This window comes from Chamaea fasciata, unplaced genomic scaffold (assembly GCF_029207755.1).
Source record: "Chamaea fasciata isolate MVZ Bird 193981 ecotype frontalis unplaced genomic scaffold, bChaFas1.0.hap1 SCAF_4, whole genome shotgun sequence".
In the NCBI taxonomy this organism is placed as follows: domain Eukaryota; kingdom Metazoa; phylum Chordata; class Aves; order Passeriformes; family Sylviidae; genus Chamaea; species Chamaea fasciata.
The window spans coordinates 17375207-17395273 of NW_027094089.1; the positions used below are offsets into that span (position 1 = coordinate 17375207).

Sequence of the window (20067 nt, forward strand, 5' to 3'; positions counted from 1 at the left end):
AAAGGAACAAATTTAGTCCAAATTTTGTCCCCGTTCACTGGGAAATACCTGTTAAAACAGTATGAAGTCAAGCTTGGGCCAAACAGTGACATTAAAAAATGTATCACTGGCTACCTTCAGGCTACAAATAAACTTGACAAGTCTTTTAAGGATCCCTAGTGCTGAAAAAGTTCAGAATGAGTTTGCACATGAAAAGTGTATTCATGAGAGAGTGCAGATGGAGCAGTCCTGGAAATGAGATACACCCACTGAGATCCAAAGGGAATCTGATAGAAACCTGGGGCTGAGAGTTTTTGGAGGTTTTTCAAACTTTTCTTGTGTGCTTTCTGAACAGGGGGGCAACTGCAAGCAGTCTGTTTATTTGCTCAACAGCTTGGGAGTTTTTTAATTTCTCATTTTTTTTCTTTGCGGGTGGTGGTCACAGCTGTTGTGTCAGCAGTTTTCTCCACAAAGTTGTTGTTTCCAGTACTCACCAGCCCTGCCCTTGTGTCCTCCCCATTTGCAGGTGGAAGCACGCCTCCTGGCATAACTGCACCAGCTGTGCCTAGCATCCCATCTCCAATTGGGGTGAATGGTTTCACCGGCCTCCCACCGCAGGCTAATGGACAGCCAGCCGCTGAAGCCGTGTTTGCTAATGGCATTCACCCTTATCCAGGTAAGCCAGACCAATCCTGTGCCTACAATCTGTTGCCTCAGTCCTAGGGATACTGTCCACACCCACAGGCTTTGCCTAACAAAAGTCTGTGGCATAGGCTCAGAAGGGTTACTCCTCACACCACCAGGGCTCATTATAGCATTGGTGTATTCTGTCTTATGCAGCTACAGGGTTAAATGGTTCAATCTGGATGACAAACATCAAGGGCATGTTGGAGGTGGAAAAACTGTGTACTGAATATTTGAGTGCTCATCTGCTGGATAGCATGTCTGGTGAAAACAGTCAGGACAACCAGCATGTTTTGCTTCAGCTGAAAATCGACCTCTGACTCCTGAGCAGTTCATGCTGGCAGATCCCCTCGCAGTGCTGCCAAGGGTCTTGCTTCAGGTTAGCCTTGAAGGAGCTGTGCTAAGCCTGTTTGCACCCAGCACTGGTATCTCCTGCTGGAATTCCCCTGCAGCCAAAGGGCTCTGGGAGAATGATGCAAACGGTCCACATGTCCGCTAACCCAAGTTCGCTTCCTGTGTGCAGGGAGCAGGTGTTGATCCCCAAAATGCTCGCTGCACACAAATCCTGCTGCCTTACCAGGCCTGGAGAGTGAATCCGCATTAATATAGCCTCTGAGTGGGCTCAGGGTCACCCTTTGGTGACACACTGCAGGAGAAGTGCTGCTGGGATTCACACTGTGCCTAGCTGGAAGATGCCAGGACTAAAGAAGTGATTTTGCAAGCACTGGCAGTCAGAGGTGAATGAGGGAGGTTAAAAGATACACACCTGCCCCTATACTTGTATTTACAAATATACATACAGTCTAAATCTGTAATTAACAAGAACTCAGGAATTTACCATTCCTTCATGTGCACCTACATTTTTTTCAGATCCTTGAGATTTGAGATAACTCTCTCCTCCAATATACTTCTTCTAGGAAGACATTTTTTACCATTCCTGTACACATACTAATGGTAACAATCATAGCAATAAAATCTAAGTAAATGTTACTAATTGATCCTAATGACCACCTGGCAAAGGAGTATTTTACCCTGGGGAACTGATAGATTGATCTAGTCTGTTAGGAAATCAAATACTGAGTTCAATGTTCCAGCCAAAAAGCCCCAAAAAACTCTAAGAAAAAAATAATTCTTACAATCTTAGCCAGTCCTGAAAATAGAAGATTCATCATCATAGAAGACTTTATGAGCTACAAGGAAAAATACTATATAATATAAAAATACCAAAATCTTACCTAGGTAGTGACAAATAATTATCTTCCTCCCAACAAACACTTTGCAAAGATGGAGTCTGAGTTCAGCTCTAAGCAGAATTAAAATCAAGGGACTTACTGTATTCAAAACGAGGCACATATACATGTGTTGTAGCAGCTTAAAGACTGGGGAGATTTTGGAGTTATCAGAAGACTGCAGAGAGCTCTAAGTATTCTCAGTGAATTCAATCACAACACTGAGAAAGCATTCTGTCTTTAAGGTTATATAAACATGGCCATCTGTTCTTCTGTCCATTTATTTCAGTTTGCCTATTTGCCAGTCAATCATTTCTCTGTTTATTCATCCATTTCTGTGTATGTCTGTCTTTTTTTTTTTTTTTTCTGGTTTATTTAGATCCTTTTAGTCAATTTCAATGATCCATTACAGTGGATATCAGAGAAAAGATGTTCTTTCTAGGTGAATCTTAACGGCTTGAGCTTTTGTTACTATCCCCATACTTAGAGAATACCTCAGTTAGGTGTTTATATAAATGGTTATATAAAAATCAGTTGTCTTAATCTGATTCTTAATCTTAATCTCTCTGAATTTCGGAGAGAGTTGCTCAGGCAGCAATTTGCAGTAAGTCCCTGCACATACACCAACAGGCTGACACACTGAAAGGTGACAGTCATCCTGCCCCTTCTCACTCCAGGCAGAGAGACACCCTTCTGCCAGTAAAGCTGACATCCAAACAGTCTGAGCTGTGTAAAGTTTGGATTTGTCTCAGGGTAACTTCAGCAATATTTGTCTTTCCCTTTGCTCAGCTTCCCCATAATGTGGTGACACCTTAAGGTATACCAGAGGTGTAAAGGAAGCAGTGGCAGGTCAAACACCTGCCTCTCATTATGCTTTTGTCTGTCCCTGAAATGCTGAAAGCAAGTCCACAAAGCTTACATCATGCATTTTCTCCATCTAATTGTGTTCCTTCTCATGAGCATTTATGCACTCTCCAAACCTCTCCTCCTTGCCACAGGCTTTCTTCAGTCCTGGAGCTTTGCAGCATTAAAAAAAAAAAAAAAAAAAAAAAAAAAAAAAAAAAAAAAAAAGGATTAGACATTTATATGGGTAATGAGAACATCCACAACCATATTAGACTGGATAAAAATGTAGATAGGACACAAAACTTCATGTTTTATGGTATAATCCAGCCACTAATTGCTTGGGGTTAGAAAGAAATTTTCATCATTGGGTAGCTTGTTCCATTATTATGGGATTTTTCTCACTCTCCTCTATTGCATCTCTTACTGCCCTGTGGTTCTGGATGGCTCTGTCTCTAAATGCAAGAGTAGAAATGAAATATTACAGCTGAACAGGCAATTGCACTAACACTATAGAAAAGTGAAGATCATGACAGTCCCCATCCAAATTCAGCATCTTCCAAACAACTTTCTTTTATGGTGTATCTCTCACTCTGAAAGTGATTAAGACTGCTGCTGTATTATGTACATGATCATAGTCTTGCTATGATTATGACTTGCCATATATTGTTTAAATTCTGAATTTTGCTTTCAGATACTCTTTCATACTCCACAAAAAAACCCTCAAATTTGGGTTCACACTATTACAGCCTGTAACAGAATGTTCTTTGTTGCCTGAAAATAGCAAAACAGGACAATGAACGTCACTAGAGGCATGACATCTATATCATTCAGACCCTATTAAATTCCTTTAATTGTGCAGTTTTTCTACATGTTCACCTTTCTGACCATTATTTTTGATGCTGCATAAAAAATATCACAGTCCTTATAAAAATAAGTCTATATTGCGTAATTGTATTTAGTCTGTGATTTCACTCTTTTTTCTCTGTCTTCCCCTGTTCTTTTTTCAAGATTCCCTTTGACTGGAGAAGGGATGTACATGGTATCATTTCAGTCGGATTACCAAACTGTCCATGGCTTTGTGGCAAAGACCAGAATAATTGAACATTCCTACTTGCCAGGGCTTTGATCACAGCATCTGTCCCTGCAGGGACTAGCTTTCTCTGTTAATGTGGTCAGGCTATGGATCCATGCAGGGGCACTAGAAAACCATTCCTTTCAGTCATAACCTTTGCAAGCCAGGGTCTCACCTTATCCAAGATCAGACAGTACAAAATGCCTGAATGCAATTTTTGCCACAGAGTGAATAACAAGGCAATAAGTATTTCTCCTTCCACTAGTCTGAGCCCCTTTGGAGATTTGACCTTTTTGTGTATTAATTCCTGCCCTTTAATCTTTCCGTTTGCAGAGCTATTGAACATGGCAATGTGTCACAACATATAGTGGGGACAAAGAGCATAATCTGTTGTGCTATGATCTTGTGAGTCACTTTGCAGCAGCACAAGAGCGTTTGCCATTTCCACATTAGTCACAGTAGCAGGGATTGCACTCTTCCACCAAAGCTTCTTAGCCACACAGAGCCCAGAGCCTCTCTTGTAACCATGTGTGGTGTACAGTAACAGTAGACACCATCTGCACTGGCTTCTGCTGTCTCTCACATCATCAAAATTCTGCTCTCTGCTAACAGGTCCTGCCCTGTTGTATTGCATTGTGAGGACCTAGACAAAATCCTCACTCCAAAGATAAAGCCTTTTTGGCAAGAGAATGGGAGGGAGAGATGAGAAAATCATGAGATCAAAGGGTAGCAAACAACAGAGAGAAGGGATGGCTGTCAAAGAATCAGTGAAATGAGAGAACTGAAAGCACAGCTCCTAGGAAAGTGAGGGCTGCTCAGTAATCTGTCCAGTGATGTGCCCAGAGAGAACAGAAAGAAGTGGAAATACACCATATAGCACCTTACATCCCCCTCACTCCTCCTGGGCCAAAGGATGCCCAGCTTGACCAGAGCCAGAGATGGCCCAGCAGTTTGGCAGCTTTGTGGAGCCTTAGATGGGGAATGCTTTCATGGATCCTGAGTTCTTCAATAACTTCCTCACAAAGGGACACAGAGGGGCAGGCACTGGTCTCTCCTCTGGTGAGCAGTAAAAGAACCTGAGGGAATGGCCTGAAGTTGTGTCAGAGGAGATTCAAGTTGGATATCAGCAAAAGGTTCTTCACCCAGAGGGTGGTTGGACACTAGAACAGACTCCCTAGGAAAACAGTCATAGCACCAAGCCTGACAGGGTCAAGAAGTATTTGGACAATGCTCTCAGGCACCTGGTGTGACTCTTGGGGTTCCCCTGTGCAGGATTTTGATGATCCTTATGGATTCCTTCCCAATCAGGATATTCTATGACTCTGAATAAGTGCATTTTGTCTGGATTCAGGTTGCTGAGGGGGAAAAAAAGCTAAGTCCCCTCAGTTCCTTGTAATCCATTAAAAGTGTGTCACCTCATTTACTATTTTCAGGTACAGTGGTTCTGTTTCTGACTGGTCACCACGTGCAGGACTGGCTCTATCATTCCTCTGCAGACCCAGCACTAGTTTCTCCACCACCACTCCCCTTTAGCACACAGTGGGTACGTCTGGGCTAGCGAGACAACAATCTCCTTTTCATACCCTGTTCAGGGTCTAGCCCTCCCTCGTGAGGACTAGCTGTCAGTACAAATGGGCAGCCAAGCTTTTATACCCACATTTTTTCCAAGTCACCACTGAGACAGGCAGTAAAGGTGTGCCTCACAGGGGAAGTCCTGTTCTATAGTAACTCATGTCTTTGTAACTGAACCAAGATCATCAATTCATTTTCCTTGGCCCAACAAAGAGGTATCAGGCAGTCACCAATTTCACCCACTGCCAGCAGAGACAGCACTCAGAATCCATCTGTAATTATTATCATTACCCAAGTTAATTTTGCAGGGGAGTAGTTGCTAGCATGCGGCTATGACAGCCTTATCCATCAGTTTGCTAATTAGCAGTGCTGCTAATGGACAGGCTGCTGCTCCAGACCAATGAGTCCAGTGTCAGTCCTGACCACGGCAGGAACCATCCAGTGGCACTGAGCAAGGGCAGGGCTTCACAAGGGCAGGTAGAGGAGAGGACTGCCTTCCCACACCCCAATGTCTACCCTGATATTTCAGGCCTAAAAGGTGTTAGACAAGAAGAGTTTAGAGAGGAGGTGAATTGGGAGAAAAGAAAAAGAGTGACCTGCCTGCACCTGTAGAAGGTCCACGATGAAAACTAAACCCCACAGCATTTGGTCCAGACATACATTATGGCCTAGAAACATGCCCGGCTCAGCTACCCTGAGGCTAAGTTCCTCACTACAAGAAATCTCCAGTTCTGTATTGTTTGTCCACCCTAAATCTCCAGGTGAGAGATTTCCTGTTCATATTTTTTATCAGCAGTTCCAGAACTGCAACAGTGAGCACCTGAGACTTCATTATGACTAGGAAGCATTTATTTGACCCATTTGTAACAATCTGCCATGTGCCATAAACCACGTTTTACAGGTAAAATAAACAAGTGAAGAAATGTACTCATTGAAAATATAAAAACAAGTTGCCATCTTCAATTGTAGTCTAGCCACTTTAATGATGCCATGTACTTCCAAGGACCATGCTGGAGCTGTAATGGATGAGGTTGTTTAAGGCAGTTGTGTGAGCCTTTTCAGAGCAAAAGTGTTTTCTCCTCTATCTGGAAGAAGGTGTAAACACAAATCAGACTCTGTGCTGATGTCTTTAGTAGCATCTATGTGAGTTAAGACCTTGAGCTTTATTTTCAATGACTTAAACTAAGCTCCCCCAAAATATTCACTTAGAGTGCCTTAAGAGATTTTAAAATCTGACCCTGACTTATGTGATTATGGCCTTTGGCAAAGAGAGGGAAGTCTGGTCCTGACTTTGCTGTTGAATGTTTGTCACCACGACTAGCCATGTCCACCTGTCTGCCTTTCTGAGTCATCTGTGTCTTTCTTGCTTTGTTACCTAGAAGTTCTTCATTGCCAGACACATCTCCTGTCATGTTTTCACTCAGCCTTCATCTCAAAGGAACCTGATAAGGGATGGGGCTTGGAGGTGGGGCTATTAAAAAGATAATAAAGATAATCCTGGTTTCTATGACTGAACTATATGAATTTTAGAGTAGGTCCATATGTTGTCCCAAACAAGCACATACAATAGCTGCAGATGCTACCAAAAGGACTATTTCCGATTAACAGAATGAAGCAGAGGGTACAAAACCCTAGATTTCTTTGCTCTTTTGACATGTAGGAGAAGAGACAGAGGGACAGCATGTCTTTAGCTGAGTGGTGTCCACCCCTAAATGGCAAAATGAGACTATAAAACACAGGATCAGCCTCTGTTTTCTAGCAGATCAGCACATTCTTTCTGTTATTGCAGTTATTGTTGTGTCTGAATACCTAATTAATTACAACAGTAAGCGCTGCCTTCTTTAATCACAGCATCAGCTGTCCTAATCAATCTTAATAATATGGAATCTGTACTATGGCACCTATGAATTTTAATCTACATAAATTTCTTAAGACCTCTCGCAAGCTTGTTGTACGAAATGATATAATTATGGATATAGATTAGGGCTGTAGAGAGTGATTTAAATTGGATTTAAGGAGAAGGTGAATAGAGCCCTCCCACTCAGTTATTTATTTATTTTAATCCTGGCCTTCACATAGATTTTTTTTTTCCTGTCATGTTATTACCCCCCCAGCACAACCTCACTTTGATTGTCCTCCTCCCCCAACCATCTTCCCAAAGGGGATAGTAGCCAAGCTGCAACTCCTAGGAGAGGTGTAGAATACCCCCAAGGCAGTAAGAGGAATGAATAGGTGATTCAGAACACAAAGCTGAGGATCCGGCTCATAACATGCTGTTTCAGACCTATATAGGAAGCATCTGTGCAAAGTAGAGTGAAATAGATTGAATTGAGCATGTCAGTCACAAAATGCGCAGATAGTCAGAAGCAAGGAGTGGAGAGAATATCACATAGGAATAAGATCACTCATTCCACCAAAGTGAAATCACAAGCCATGTTAAGGGCCAAAAATGTGCCAGGTTCTGCTTTTGTCTTTCAGAAGTACTGGACTCCTCTGGTTTCAGACAGCAGACCACATTGGCTTTCTCTTACCTGAGCTGGGACAAGGACGCTGTCCCATAGTCCACTGAGGGCATATGAAGGCCTCTTGCTGGCTCAGGCTGTAACTACCATCCTTTTTCCTCACCAGCCCACTCACTCCTATGCAGATCCTCCTGATTTACACCGCTGAGTACCGCAGCACACTCCAGCCTGTCCCCTGCAAGCATTTTCACTTGGGGCACCCAATAACAGCTTGTCTTCAACAGACACTGGAGTCAGGCTACTGACACCTCAGGAAGGATTTTTTGTAGAATATAATTTAAACCAATTTTATTTATTTTTAACAGCATGCTCCATTCTGCCACCTCCATCCATTCATTCTCTGACAAAAGCTAAATGTCAGGCCCAACACTAACTGAAAGCCCCTTTAAAAAGTTGAATTTCAATCTAGAGATATATCAGGAGTAAGAAAGTTTCCTGGTGTTAATTTTAAAGCACTTGTATTTCATGCTGTCTTGGGAAATCATCCTCAGTTTTTGGCATCAGGCAGAGGATTTGAAAAGTGACATTAACTGATCTACTTTCTTTGAAGGACTTGGGAGTTATTTCTTGACTTCTGCCTAATGAATAAGTGCTGCCTTCGTTAAATTTATATTTATGGCCATATAGTAGGTCATTGGCTTGTTTTATGTCTCCAGGTTTATGGAAGGTTATCTGCCATGGTCACCTTGTGGCATCTTGGCCAGAATTGTCTTGCAAAGATACAATTGTATCTGAGCAGGATTTTTCCCGTGGAGATATGGAAATGATCAAATTAATATAGAGGAGATGTCCAGGGATAAGGCTCTTGCCCTGAGCTGCCAAATGAAGTTACTATTAGCATCTGTTTTCACAGTACACCTTTAGTTTGCCCTGGCAAGGCCAGATCCTCAGCTCCTGGAAAGCAGCAAGGCCACCGGGACTTCAGTGGGGCTAACGTGATGGATAGTTATCCTCTGGCCTCTCAGGAGCCTCTATGCTTTTTTTTCCCTTCACCAGCTGATCCTCAGAATTTACATTGCAACACCTTTAATCTCAGAAATGTCTGTCTGTTGGACATGACACCTCCATGGGTCTGGCCACAAGGATATCTGTTTCGGATGTTCTCCCAAGGCTCATTTGCACAGTCAACACATCCAAGGTCTTTGGATGATGATACAACTTAGAGACATACTGGTGCTGGTCCAAAAGCTGCTGCAAGGTGCTCTATGATATCCGTGTCTCTCATCTATAGCTCTTACCAGCCCTTACACACCAACTTACCTTGTGTGCCACTGTGGGCTTGCACCCTGGCACAGACAGCACACAGAGGAGCTGAGGTGTTTTCCCAGCCCTGTATGTTTGTGTTCCACTAATATGTTCAGTATCAAAGAAGACTGGTAAACTGGATGGGGAGAAAGGGTGACTGAGGAAGGTTAACTCTCCCACCAATGATCTATGTGAAGGCCACCCTGTGAAGTTATGTGTACCTTTTGGAGGAATAAAGCAACCCTACCTGATAGTCTCCTTGTGCTGAGATACAGAAAATACTCCAAATCACTTTTGAATTTTAGCAAGTGGTGGGCTACAGCCACACCTAACCCCTGTAGTAGGTTCACTCTGAATTGTGAGCTCCTCATATATCTGAGCCCTTGATGAACTCCTTATAGGTCATTAATATGTAAGAGAGCTGTCACTTTGCAGAAGACAGCATGGCCACAACTTCCTCAAATGTCTAATCCATGTCTTGAGATTTCTAGATCAATAATAGCTGTTGGTTTCATCTGTGCGGAGAGCACAGGCAGTTATGCCTTTCTCTAGGTCTTATTCATCGGGCAAGGGGAGCAGCAGCATGAGGATGTGCTCGTGGGTGCCCAAGAAGCCTTGGCTTCCCACCACGGTGTCCAGCCAGCTCTGAAGTCTGTGTCCCTGCATCTTCATAGGCCGTGTTGGACAGCACGGACATGTCCACTGTGCTGAAGTCACATCTTTATTTGCTGAGTAAACACAGTCTTCAAGCTGAGGAAGGCAAGTTTTTCAGTTAGCAGAGGTCATCAGTTTTAAGAGGTGCCAAGTTAAATTCCTCCTGGTTGTGACTCACCACAACTTTGGCTTTTCCCAAATGGCCAAGGCAGGGTATGAGACTACAAATAAAACAGAGCCCCAAGCCAGGAGTTGCTGCCTTCCCAGGGGTGCTTTCAACTCTCCTTTCAAGAGCATTCAGGAACGGTTGGGTCAGTTAGGGACCTGTGTGTTAGAACAGATACTTAGCATATTCTTTTCCCATGAGGAAGTGATTTCCAGGTTGGAGCAAAGCTAACTGAAACCAAATCAGAGCTCTCCCACTGTCTTGCATGTGCTGTGAGCCAAGTGGAAACCCCATGCATGACCTGGCTTACAAGGCAGCTTTGTGAGAAACACTCAGTTAGATATTACCCTAGATGGCAAGTCATTAATACTTAGGAAAATAATGAACTCTGAAAGCTTTAGTGTGTGTGAAAGGCAGAAAGACTGCATTTCATGGCCTGTTATCTCAAACACTTTAATACTTTAAATGAAGTATTTACCCAGTTCTAATACTTAATCTTAAAGGTGGGGGATACTCAGTTCTGATGGTCAAAGTACGGTTCCAAAGGTGGGTGAGATATCCACAGGTGGGATAAGCAGAGCAGCTCTGCAGTGAGCCAGATGGTCCTGTCATGTCCAGAAGATAGACTCAGCTATAGCTGGGAGGTTAGGCACTTCTAGATAAGGCAAGGAATGAAGGAAAGGACCACAGTCAGACAGGTCCTGCTTAGTGAGTTCTCCTGTGTCAGTGAAGTGCCAGCCATTGCTAATCATCAGCAGGTCAGGGGGAGAACAATCATGTCCAAATCAGCTTCATCTGGGGAGGAATGAAATATTGTAATTGCATTTCCTGAGCACCAGAGACAATTTCTTCTTCTGTGCAATGTAAGTACAGTTGCCTTTGGGGCAGAGATGGCAGATCCTTTCCTTCACTGCACTCTGCAAAACCATAGTTATAAAGATTTGCTTCTCTTACCTAAGGTCTCTCACCCTTCACAGGAGATATCTTCTACATAACAGGACTTGAAGGGTCTAAGTTATTGTGATCCATTCTCCTAAAGGGGTGAGGGAACTGATGTATTACTCAACTTTTCATAGCTATTCAGTCTCCTGTGGAGCAATATGATCAATATTCTGTTTTTTGAGGAAAACAGTTTTAAACAGCGGTTAAAAAGCATAAACTTCAGTTGGTTTCTTCTTCAAAAAGAAAGTAGTAAGTAAAAAAAAATGTATTTTCCAAACATTACCTCCATTATTTTCCTGAAAAAACTACTCTTTAAAAATGTAGTGTAGAATCTCTACCTTCCACTGACCTCCACAGGTGTTAATGTATTGTCCTTGCACCATTTTGTAAAAAATGAAAATCCTTACAGCTAGACAGTGCTTTCCCATTTCACATACACACATATAGAGGGACTTGCCGAAAGTCAGCTAGGAAACCATTCCAAGCTAAGACTGGCATCCCGCTTGTTTCTTCCCATGACTACCCCAACCTCAAAGTCCACATGATCCAGTAATATCCATAATGAACACGAGCTCCCAAGCCTTAGCCAGCTAATTGGGTTTGCCACCTCAAATTTGGTCGTTTCACCATTCCTCCTTGTATTCTGGGAGAAAAGTGCAAGACCTTGCAAGTTTCCATCATGACCAATGGTGATCTTTAAAGTTAAGTTTCAAGCTGGTATTTCTATTTGTAAGAAAACACTTTATCCATGTTCCTTGGGTATGTAATACTCACGTATGACAACCTCCCCCACACTTTGCCATACAGTCAGTGTCTTTCCTTGGATAGGTGTATGGCACCAGATTTCCTTCCAAGAGGCCCCCACCTTTGCATCCTCCAAGCCTTGCCTCCAGCCACACCTCTGTGCGGGTAAGAAGGAAAAAAGGTGGGATGGATGTGGGAAAGTGGCAGTTCCCTAAGGGATTCATCCTACAAGGAATAGGTTGGAGGGACTGCATAAATGTAGAACTGTGTAGTCCCAATAAATACAAATTAAACTCATAACAAGAAGTGAAATATTAGGGCCAAGATGACATTTGGACTGGAGGTTTACCCAAACTTTGCTTTAAATTTTTGTATTAATGCAGATAAGGAAAGAGCTTACCCAACACGTTTCTCTCTCTGTTTCCTCCCTATCAACCAAAGGAGAAAAAGGAAAAAAAATTCTTAACTAGCTTTGGTTGTATTTGAGCAAGACTTCAAAGTTTCACAAAAATAAACAGTTTTAGTGGGGAGGAATGCACACTCGTAAAGAGAGAAAATACACTTTGAAGCCAGCAAGAGACTACATGCCTTATGCAGAGATTCACAGCATCCTCCCTGGAGCAGATAAGTGGTGTCCCCCTCCCCTCCATGCAGCTTCTTCTCTCTCACTGGGGGCTGCCTGACAGCAACACAGTCCTTCGAAGGGATGTGGGGATGACAGGAACCATTGCTTTGTTCTCTTCTCCTTCCTCCTGCTATGCCCCTGTTGTTTTCTGCTCTGATTGAAAGTTTCATGTGACTGTAGCTGTCACTGAGATCTGGGTTTGCACAGCACCTAGCACAGTATTAGTCCTGGCTTAAGATGAGGGTTCTTTGGGGTTGATTAGTGCCAAAAATCTGCATGATCAGTGCAGATCCATAATTTAAGCTTGGGAAATGAGGAGGGAGGTTTATTTGTCCTCTGCTCCAAGGTCTCACAGGGTGATGGCTGGGGAACAGAACCCTCTTAGCTATCCTGGGGGGTTCTCTGCATTCCTGTTCATAGGGCAAGTGAGCTCCTCCTCTTCAACCCTCAGTCCCTGGGTCTGTCTGTTTCATAACACATATTGATGATAAAAGATAAGGGGAGTGTGCCTATTATGTTTTAACACCTTAATTCCTTGTCTCTCTTGTGTCTCCACAGCACAGAGCCCCACTGCAGCAGACCCCTTGCAGCAAGCCTACGCTGGAGTGCAGCAGTACGCAGGTCGTTAGTATTAACACTTTCTCCCAATAAACCTTTTTCTTCTCTAAAGCCATTACCCTCTGAACACACCTCAGGGGGCTGAGGGAAGGGAGGTTTTTACTGATACAGGGACAAGGTGGGGGCCACAGACTCCCTGATTCAATTTGCACAAGCATCAAGACATCCAGGGTCTTCTCTTACAAAAGAGGCAACCTCCTCCCTTTCCCATGGAAAGGCTCCTACAGGCCTGCACCTCAGTGAAGTTTCATCAACAGAACTGTGTCTGGTCTGCCTTAGCACAGTGCGCAAGTGCAAAATCAGGCCATTGCTTTGGAGGCCACTTTTTAAAACAGGTCTCCTGAGTGCTGCAGCAAAGAGGGAAGATAGGCAGCCAGACCCTGTAGAGCCACTGCTGCCGGTGCCTGGCAGGATATGAAATGCCTGCACACACCCATTTTTTAGGGTGTGTCTGCTGGCCATGCCCCACTCAGTCAGTCTGAGCCTTACTTAAGAGCTATTCAGACATCCCCCTGCTCCCCAGCAGATTTCACCACAGCTCTCTGTGGGTCAGCCTTCACTCGTGCTGCCCTGTGTGCAGAGCAGCTCCTTTGCAGTTGATGGACTGACACCAGCCAAAGTGACCTGGTGCAGACCACGACCCTGCCGTGTTCAGCCTTCCCTCACGAGGTGTCCATGGCCAACGTTGCAAGGAAGCTGCCACCCCAAAGTCATTATTTCCTGTGGTAACTGGAGCAATCATAGGTTCCTGCTGAGGAATAGCTATTATCTCGTGTCAGCGCTGTATCTGGAAACTTAATTTAATTCTCCATGTAGGGCTTCATTTGCCGGTGTTTTAGTTATTGTCATTTATTGCTTGTGAGGTTTGATAGATGGGAAGCAACTCAACCCTTTGAGCTGTTAATTAACCCCTCTGCACACTCACGGCCCCTATCCTCTTCTCTCTGGTCTTGCAGGCGACCCATACTCTTTATTTTTAGCAGCAAGGCACAACATCTACCATCTGTGGTAGTCAATGGCTCCCCTTGTTCGCTTGGTGGGGGAGCTGAGATGGGGAAAATTGTTTAATTGCTGCTCACTGTTTCCACTGTGTTTGTGTGTGAGAGAGGAAGTCTCTACAGGCATGAAAGAAAATGTATATCTGGGAGTGTACCTGCAACTGTGTCTATACAGCCTGTGGGCACATGAAGGGGGAAACATACATGTGAACTGTTTTTATGAGCATGGGAGTTAATCAGGGTGCCAGAGATGAGGTGGGGGAAAGGCATGCACGTGCTCTGTGTGCGGCTGTCAGTGTGGGCATCTCTGCGCTGAGCTCATCAGTGAATGTGTTTCTGTCAGGAATGGTTGCACATCTCTGTTGGGAGTGGTCTCAGCAGATCCCCCCATTTACACTGCATGGCTGCCCTGAGTGTCACTGCTGATAAGGCTGGAGGGAGGAAGGGAGGATGCTTCAGGCCCTGTGGCATCTCCTGGTGCACGACCATGGCTCTTATGCCACACCTCAGGTTGCATGAACTGGCCCTTCACAGAGCCAAAAGTCAGGGCCAAAGCCCACTTCTAGCTTGGTGTGGTGGTTTGGAGTGAAAGTTCCTTGCTTCCCAGCACTGAAATCTGTCTTTCTTTCTTTTTTCCCTTTCTCTCCCCTTTAGCTGCTTATCCTGCTGCTTATGGCCAGATTAGCCAAGCGTTCCCACAGCCACCTCCCATGATCCCACAGCAACAAAGAGAAGGTGAGTAAAAGTGATGTCCTCCTTTGTGACCCCAGAGAGCCATCCCCACCTCACTGGTTCCCCTCCTCATGCACCTAGAGCCTCCACTAAACATCCACTTGCTTTGAATGCCTGGTTCACTGAGTTTTTCTCCATTTCCATAAGTGGCATGGTGTCACAGTGACCAACTGTACTATGGTGGACCATCCATGTGGGGAATGGCTGATGGGATCTCTTCAGTCCCCAGGGAGGAAAGCATGCTGGTGTGCGTGGGAGATGGAAAGACCAGCTAGCAACACAGCCATTAACATCCAATGGGGGCCTCTGTTCGAGACAAACAACAGGAATGCAGATAAAAATGAAATTGTATTGGAATAAAGAGCTTAATGGGAAACAAAGCACTAGTGGCCCTTCATTGAAAGCCAGTAACATCATTTCAGACACCTGCTGTTTAGAGAACAAGGAGTTGCTATTTAGAGTAGCTGATCTAGTCCTTTCAGCCTTTCAGCCTCCACCGATAATCAGGAAACATCAATCAGACCTTGTAGAGCACAATCCCTATAGCAGGATGAGAAAAAAACATGCAGTAAAAATTCTTATTTCTTTGCAATAACTATGAGAGTTGCCTGGGTAATCTACTTCACAGGACTGGATGGCCTCACAGAAGACATGAAGAGTAAGGAGAGGTGAATCTACCATTTTCGCATGTAAATGCCTTGAGAGAAGACTGCGGCATGTAACATTTCCTTTACAGTTAGTGGGGAGGAGGAGTGGAATCCTCAGAGGCAACCCACTTGTGTGGTTCCATTCCAGTTGTCCTCCAAGGAGTCCACTGCTCCCTTTTGACAAGAAGGAGGGGGCTGCTTGCCTGAGTGAGACATTAAAGTCAGGTGCTCCAGCTTAGCAACTCTCATTTCAAATAGTTACATTTTAAATTTTATCCTCTATTAGATCACTAATTCAGACATATTCTCTATTATATGTGTTATTATATGTATGTAATTACATTTAATATTTTAATACAGTGTAAGAGTCAGAATGAAATTAATCTAAATTGCACCATCAAACTAAAACATTCTGATGATCTAAAACTACTTTGGGGGAGAAATCTCATTTTGTAAGAAAATTAGAAATGTCATCATTTCCATCTAATTTGGAATTAATTTTTTCCTATGTCAGAATTTCCTGGGGAACACAACTTCCAGCTCCTGATTAGCTCTAGTACATGTCCCTGCTGTGAGAACAGATGCACAGACCTATCGTATCATTACAGTGATGTTTCCCCCATGCTGAAGGACTTTGCTTTTTATTACTTACTGGGGCTAGATTAAGCACAGGACAAAATGGCAAGCAGATCATTGCTCAGCAAAGCGCTGTGCCAGGAACCACCAGAAGCAGGGGAAGGCTGTGGTGCACGCTTTGAAGACCCTCTGCCTGTAGACCCCTGTGTTCACAAGGCATGGTGTGTCTCTGTGGGTTAGGAGTGAGTGTCACCCAGTGGACAAGTTATCGCATAACTCTGCTCCTTCCTATAAGCAGCTGGCATTGAGAATGAGGATGGTTGGGGTGCAGCAGTATGAGATGAGCCACCACTCCAATGCAGGTTGCCCTTCCCAGTGTTCCTCATTTTTCTGCAGTGCTGAGAGGCTGTGTCTTTCTCTGCTTCTTGCTAGAGGAATATTCTGTAAAGCACAATGGTCCTCTTTAGAGGGTCATGACCTTTAAGCATTTTTAACCTTTAACATGAAAACACAGTGAGAGGGAACTCAATAATAACAATAGTGCTCAGTGCTGAGAAGAGTATTTTAGGTTTGCAAGGATGTGCAGAAACATTGATTCGTTAATGAACAAGCCCTATCACCACAATAACACCAGTGATCACATTGTTAATGACAATCTTAGCTCTCCACTCCTGGATCCCAGTTGGATAACAAGCCTGGGGACATTTTGCTGCTGCAACATTCCTGTAGAAATGAGTCATTACTTCCACATGAGCGCTGAGGCTGCCAGCAGCTGACAGGGTGCAAAGGGTGGAAGTCATCCAAAACTATCAAAGCTTAAGATAAAATCTTGATTCAGGCCATGTCAACCGCACAAAACTTGGAGATAACTTTTAGTTTGTATGGTATTACTCATATTGATGTAGTTTCTGAAACTAGGAAGTAAAATTTCTTGGTACAAGTTGGCAACTCTTATCCATGCTGTGCTCAAACACTCTGGGCAAGCAGAAGAGGCAATGAAATTCCATCCCCTGAGTGCTTGCTGTAAAGGTGAGGTGTGCGACTAGCCAAAGTGCTGCAGCCTGACTTCATACAACCTCATGGGTTAGCCCAGTTTTAATTACTGTTGGAAAACAAGCCTCATCATAGCCTTTCCTCTCAACATTGCCTCCCAGTGCTGGGAATCTATGATGGATAGCTGATATCAGAACAGGTATATGGAGTTCACTTATGTTGAATGTGGGCACGTAGGGAGAGGCTGAGTCTGCAGCTGTCCCTGTGCTAAGAAACTGACAATGGGCTCAAGCGTGAGGAGCATGGGCAGAGCAATGGCTTAACAACGGATCAGCTCAGATCCAGCCAAGCCGAACCAACCAAGTCATTCTGTGCCCTCAGTCACTGGTTTTTCCATTATGCAACATAGTTTGGCTGTAATCTACAGAACAACCATAAACTTTGCAGTCCTTAAAGCTTTTCTTACTTTTTTGTCCAAATCAAGGCTAACTCTTCTTCTTGTGTATAAATAAAGAGAAATATATTTATGTCATAAAACGTATACATGTCATAAAACCAAGAGCCATGGCAGACATCAGTGTTGAAATGAAATTCATTTTTTCTGATGATGTGTCATGGGGGTTATTTCAAGCTACACTACAACCCGTTTGAAAACAAAATAAAGCCTGATGTAAATAATTTTGTTATTTTATTCAGCCCTGAGTTTCCAAGCGTAGTGATCTCCAATAATCCATTAACTCTGCGCGAAACAAGAACTTTTTCTCCAAAAAGAGAGTTCGACTCTTCATTAAGATTCTTCCATATCAGCTATTTTTCTATTCTATTCTCTCAGTATCCTGAGCAAGCCCCTTAGAACTCATTGCATTTGTGCTCTGAGAACTAAGATTTTTAAAGCATTCTGAGATGAACAAAAAATGGGATCATAAAATTGTTTGGGTTGGAAGGGATCTTTAAGACCCTCTAGTTCCAACCCCTTGCTATGGACAGGGACACCTTCCACTAGATCAGGTTGCTCAGAGCTCCATCCTCCCCAGCCTTGAACACTACCAGGAATGGGGCATCCACAGCTTCTCTGGGTAACCTGTTCCAGAGCCTCATCACCTTCATAGTAAAGAATTTCTTCCTTATGAACTTGTCTTTGGTTTCTGAAAAATATACTTAAGTGTACAGCAAGACAGCCATACACACAAGCACGTAGCCTTCTATGGAGTGCCCAAATTAACTTGATTCAGGTGAAAACATATCCAAAAAAAGCTAGGAGGGCTGAAGCAGACAGATCTTATTTTGTGAGTTCTTTATCAAGGGCTGTGATTGTAGCATGTTATTTGCAGAGAGATTTAACAAAAAAAAAAAATGCTTGTTAAATTCTAAAGGCAGAAATTTCATGATTGGGGGTGACAAAACAAATAAAAAAATCCATTTTTGGCTTTTTTATTTTTTCTCAAAAGCAAGTGAAATTTTCAGCACTGAAAGTTGAGGAAAACCCCTCTGTAGCTGGAAGCAAAGTGAGTTTGGCCTTGAATGTCTGAGTCAGTAGGGGAAGCCACAGCACAGGCACATTTTAGAGATAAGCTGGTCTTCGAGAATGGTCCCTGCTTTTTCACACCCTCCCTGGTCTCTTCCTCTCAGTCTCTGAGTCATGTGAGGAAAAGTTGATTTGAAGGTGAACTAAGGGTTCTTCTCTCCTTGAATCCAGGCTAAAGGTGGTATAGTTAAACTTGTGTGCCTCCTGGTCTGCCTTATGCCTTGGTAGGTGTTTCTCAGCACAAACACACAGAATCCCTACTCATGCACAACACATCCAAGACCCCAGGAAATACAGCTGGTATTTTTGAAAGAATTGGCCAGCTATACAGTGCAAACTGCTGGCTCTGGTGATGTCAGTGGGAATTTTGCCACCAACTGCAGCAAAGCCAAAATTCTACCCATTTTATTATAATGTGGATCTCAAATCCCACAGCAGAAGTGCTCTGGGGCACATTCAGATGAAGGAATGAATTTTTACCCTGTTATTCTGGACCGTGGTCTGCTCCTGGGCAGAATTTTCTCAATTTTAACAGACACCTAAGGGGGTTGGTGTTTGTTTAACACTTTCAGACTGTTTCATATCTAGCTTATTATGCCAATAACTCTGTATTGTGTGGAAATGGATGGCAGCAAGGATTGGAAAAATGATAGTTGCTCAGTGAGAAGACTAAAGAGGAGGCAGACGGGAGGTGGGGGAAAGCTGAAAAAAGCTTGGCATGAAGTAGGGGAGCCTGATTATGGGCCACTGAGGTTCAAAAGTAATTTGGCTAACCAGATGACCGGGTGCCTAATTAGTTAATTATCTCACCATACCACTATCCCCCCCATTTGGAAGAAACCCTGTTACCATCCTCATGACCTTTAGGAAATGCACAAGATGCAAAGGATCAGCTGTTCCTTCATGACAGTCCTTTTAGCAAATTAGTGGGGAAAATTGTGCTTAGCAATTATTCATTAGGGTTTCATTTTCCATTAATCCAAAAGGAAATGTGGAGAGCCTGTGACTTCAATCATGCTGAGGCCCAGGAATTTTAATGAGCTTTAAATGGGCATCTGCCAGAATCCTGACTTCACTGTACCTCTCTTGCCAGCCAGGGGGATGAGTAATGGGTAATAAAAGGTGGGAGCATCTAGGCAAACTCCTCTCCCTAACAGGAAAGGCAAAGTTGTAATTTGCTGTGTTATGACACTGTAATTATGCCTTGATGAAGAAAATGAGAGTATTAAAAAACCCTTTCCTTCCCCACACTGTGCCCCAGATGTAAAAAGGGGAAAGTTGACTGAATCAGGTCACAGGGTTGTAGGCACATGGGCTAGGGAAAAGGAGGAAACCTTCCTTCTCTCTGACCTCTAACCCTTTTGGCAAAGGGCACACAATGTATCCCTTTCATCTGGACCCCTCTGGGTCAAGCAGAGCTGGAGTTACCTGTTGAGGTCAGTGCAGAGCTGGGCAGCAGCTGGAAGTTCCTTTAGAAATAAAACAATTAAAAAAAAAAAATCCCTGTCTCATCAAACTACAGTTTTCTGCTACTGAAGACTGCAAAGGTTTTAAATGTTTAATTTTTTTAACAAAACCACTTGGACACACCTTTTTGACTGTTGCTCAAGGACAACATGCATGAAAATAAAAGTCAGGTTGAAAAGGTATATTCTAGGCTATTCAACACAAGGCAGGTTTGCCCTCTTATGTCCCAAA

General features: G+C 43.5%; 1 protein-coding gene across 10 annotated transcripts in view; it reads left to right on the forward strand.

Moving 5' to 3' along the window:
- The window catches only part of CELF4 (CUGBP Elav-like family member 4), a 698573-nt gene that overhangs the window by 632452 nt on the left and 46054 nt on the right, over positions 1-20067 (forward strand). For 4 of the 10 annotated variants that reach the window (XM_066180886.1, XM_066180891.1, XM_066180889.1 and 1 more), the window contains exons 8-10: positions 506-655; positions 12839-12904; positions 14551-14631. In XM_066180886.1, the coding sequence (XP_066036983.1) occupies positions 506-655; positions 12839-12904; positions 14551-14631 (297 nt within the window). Of the gene's footprint in view, positions 1-505; positions 656-11739; positions 11821-12838; positions 12905-14550; positions 14632-20067 lie in introns of all 10 variants that reach the window. The other 6 variants (XM_066180887.1, XM_066180893.1, XM_066180890.1 and 3 more) reach the window with 2 other exon arrangements.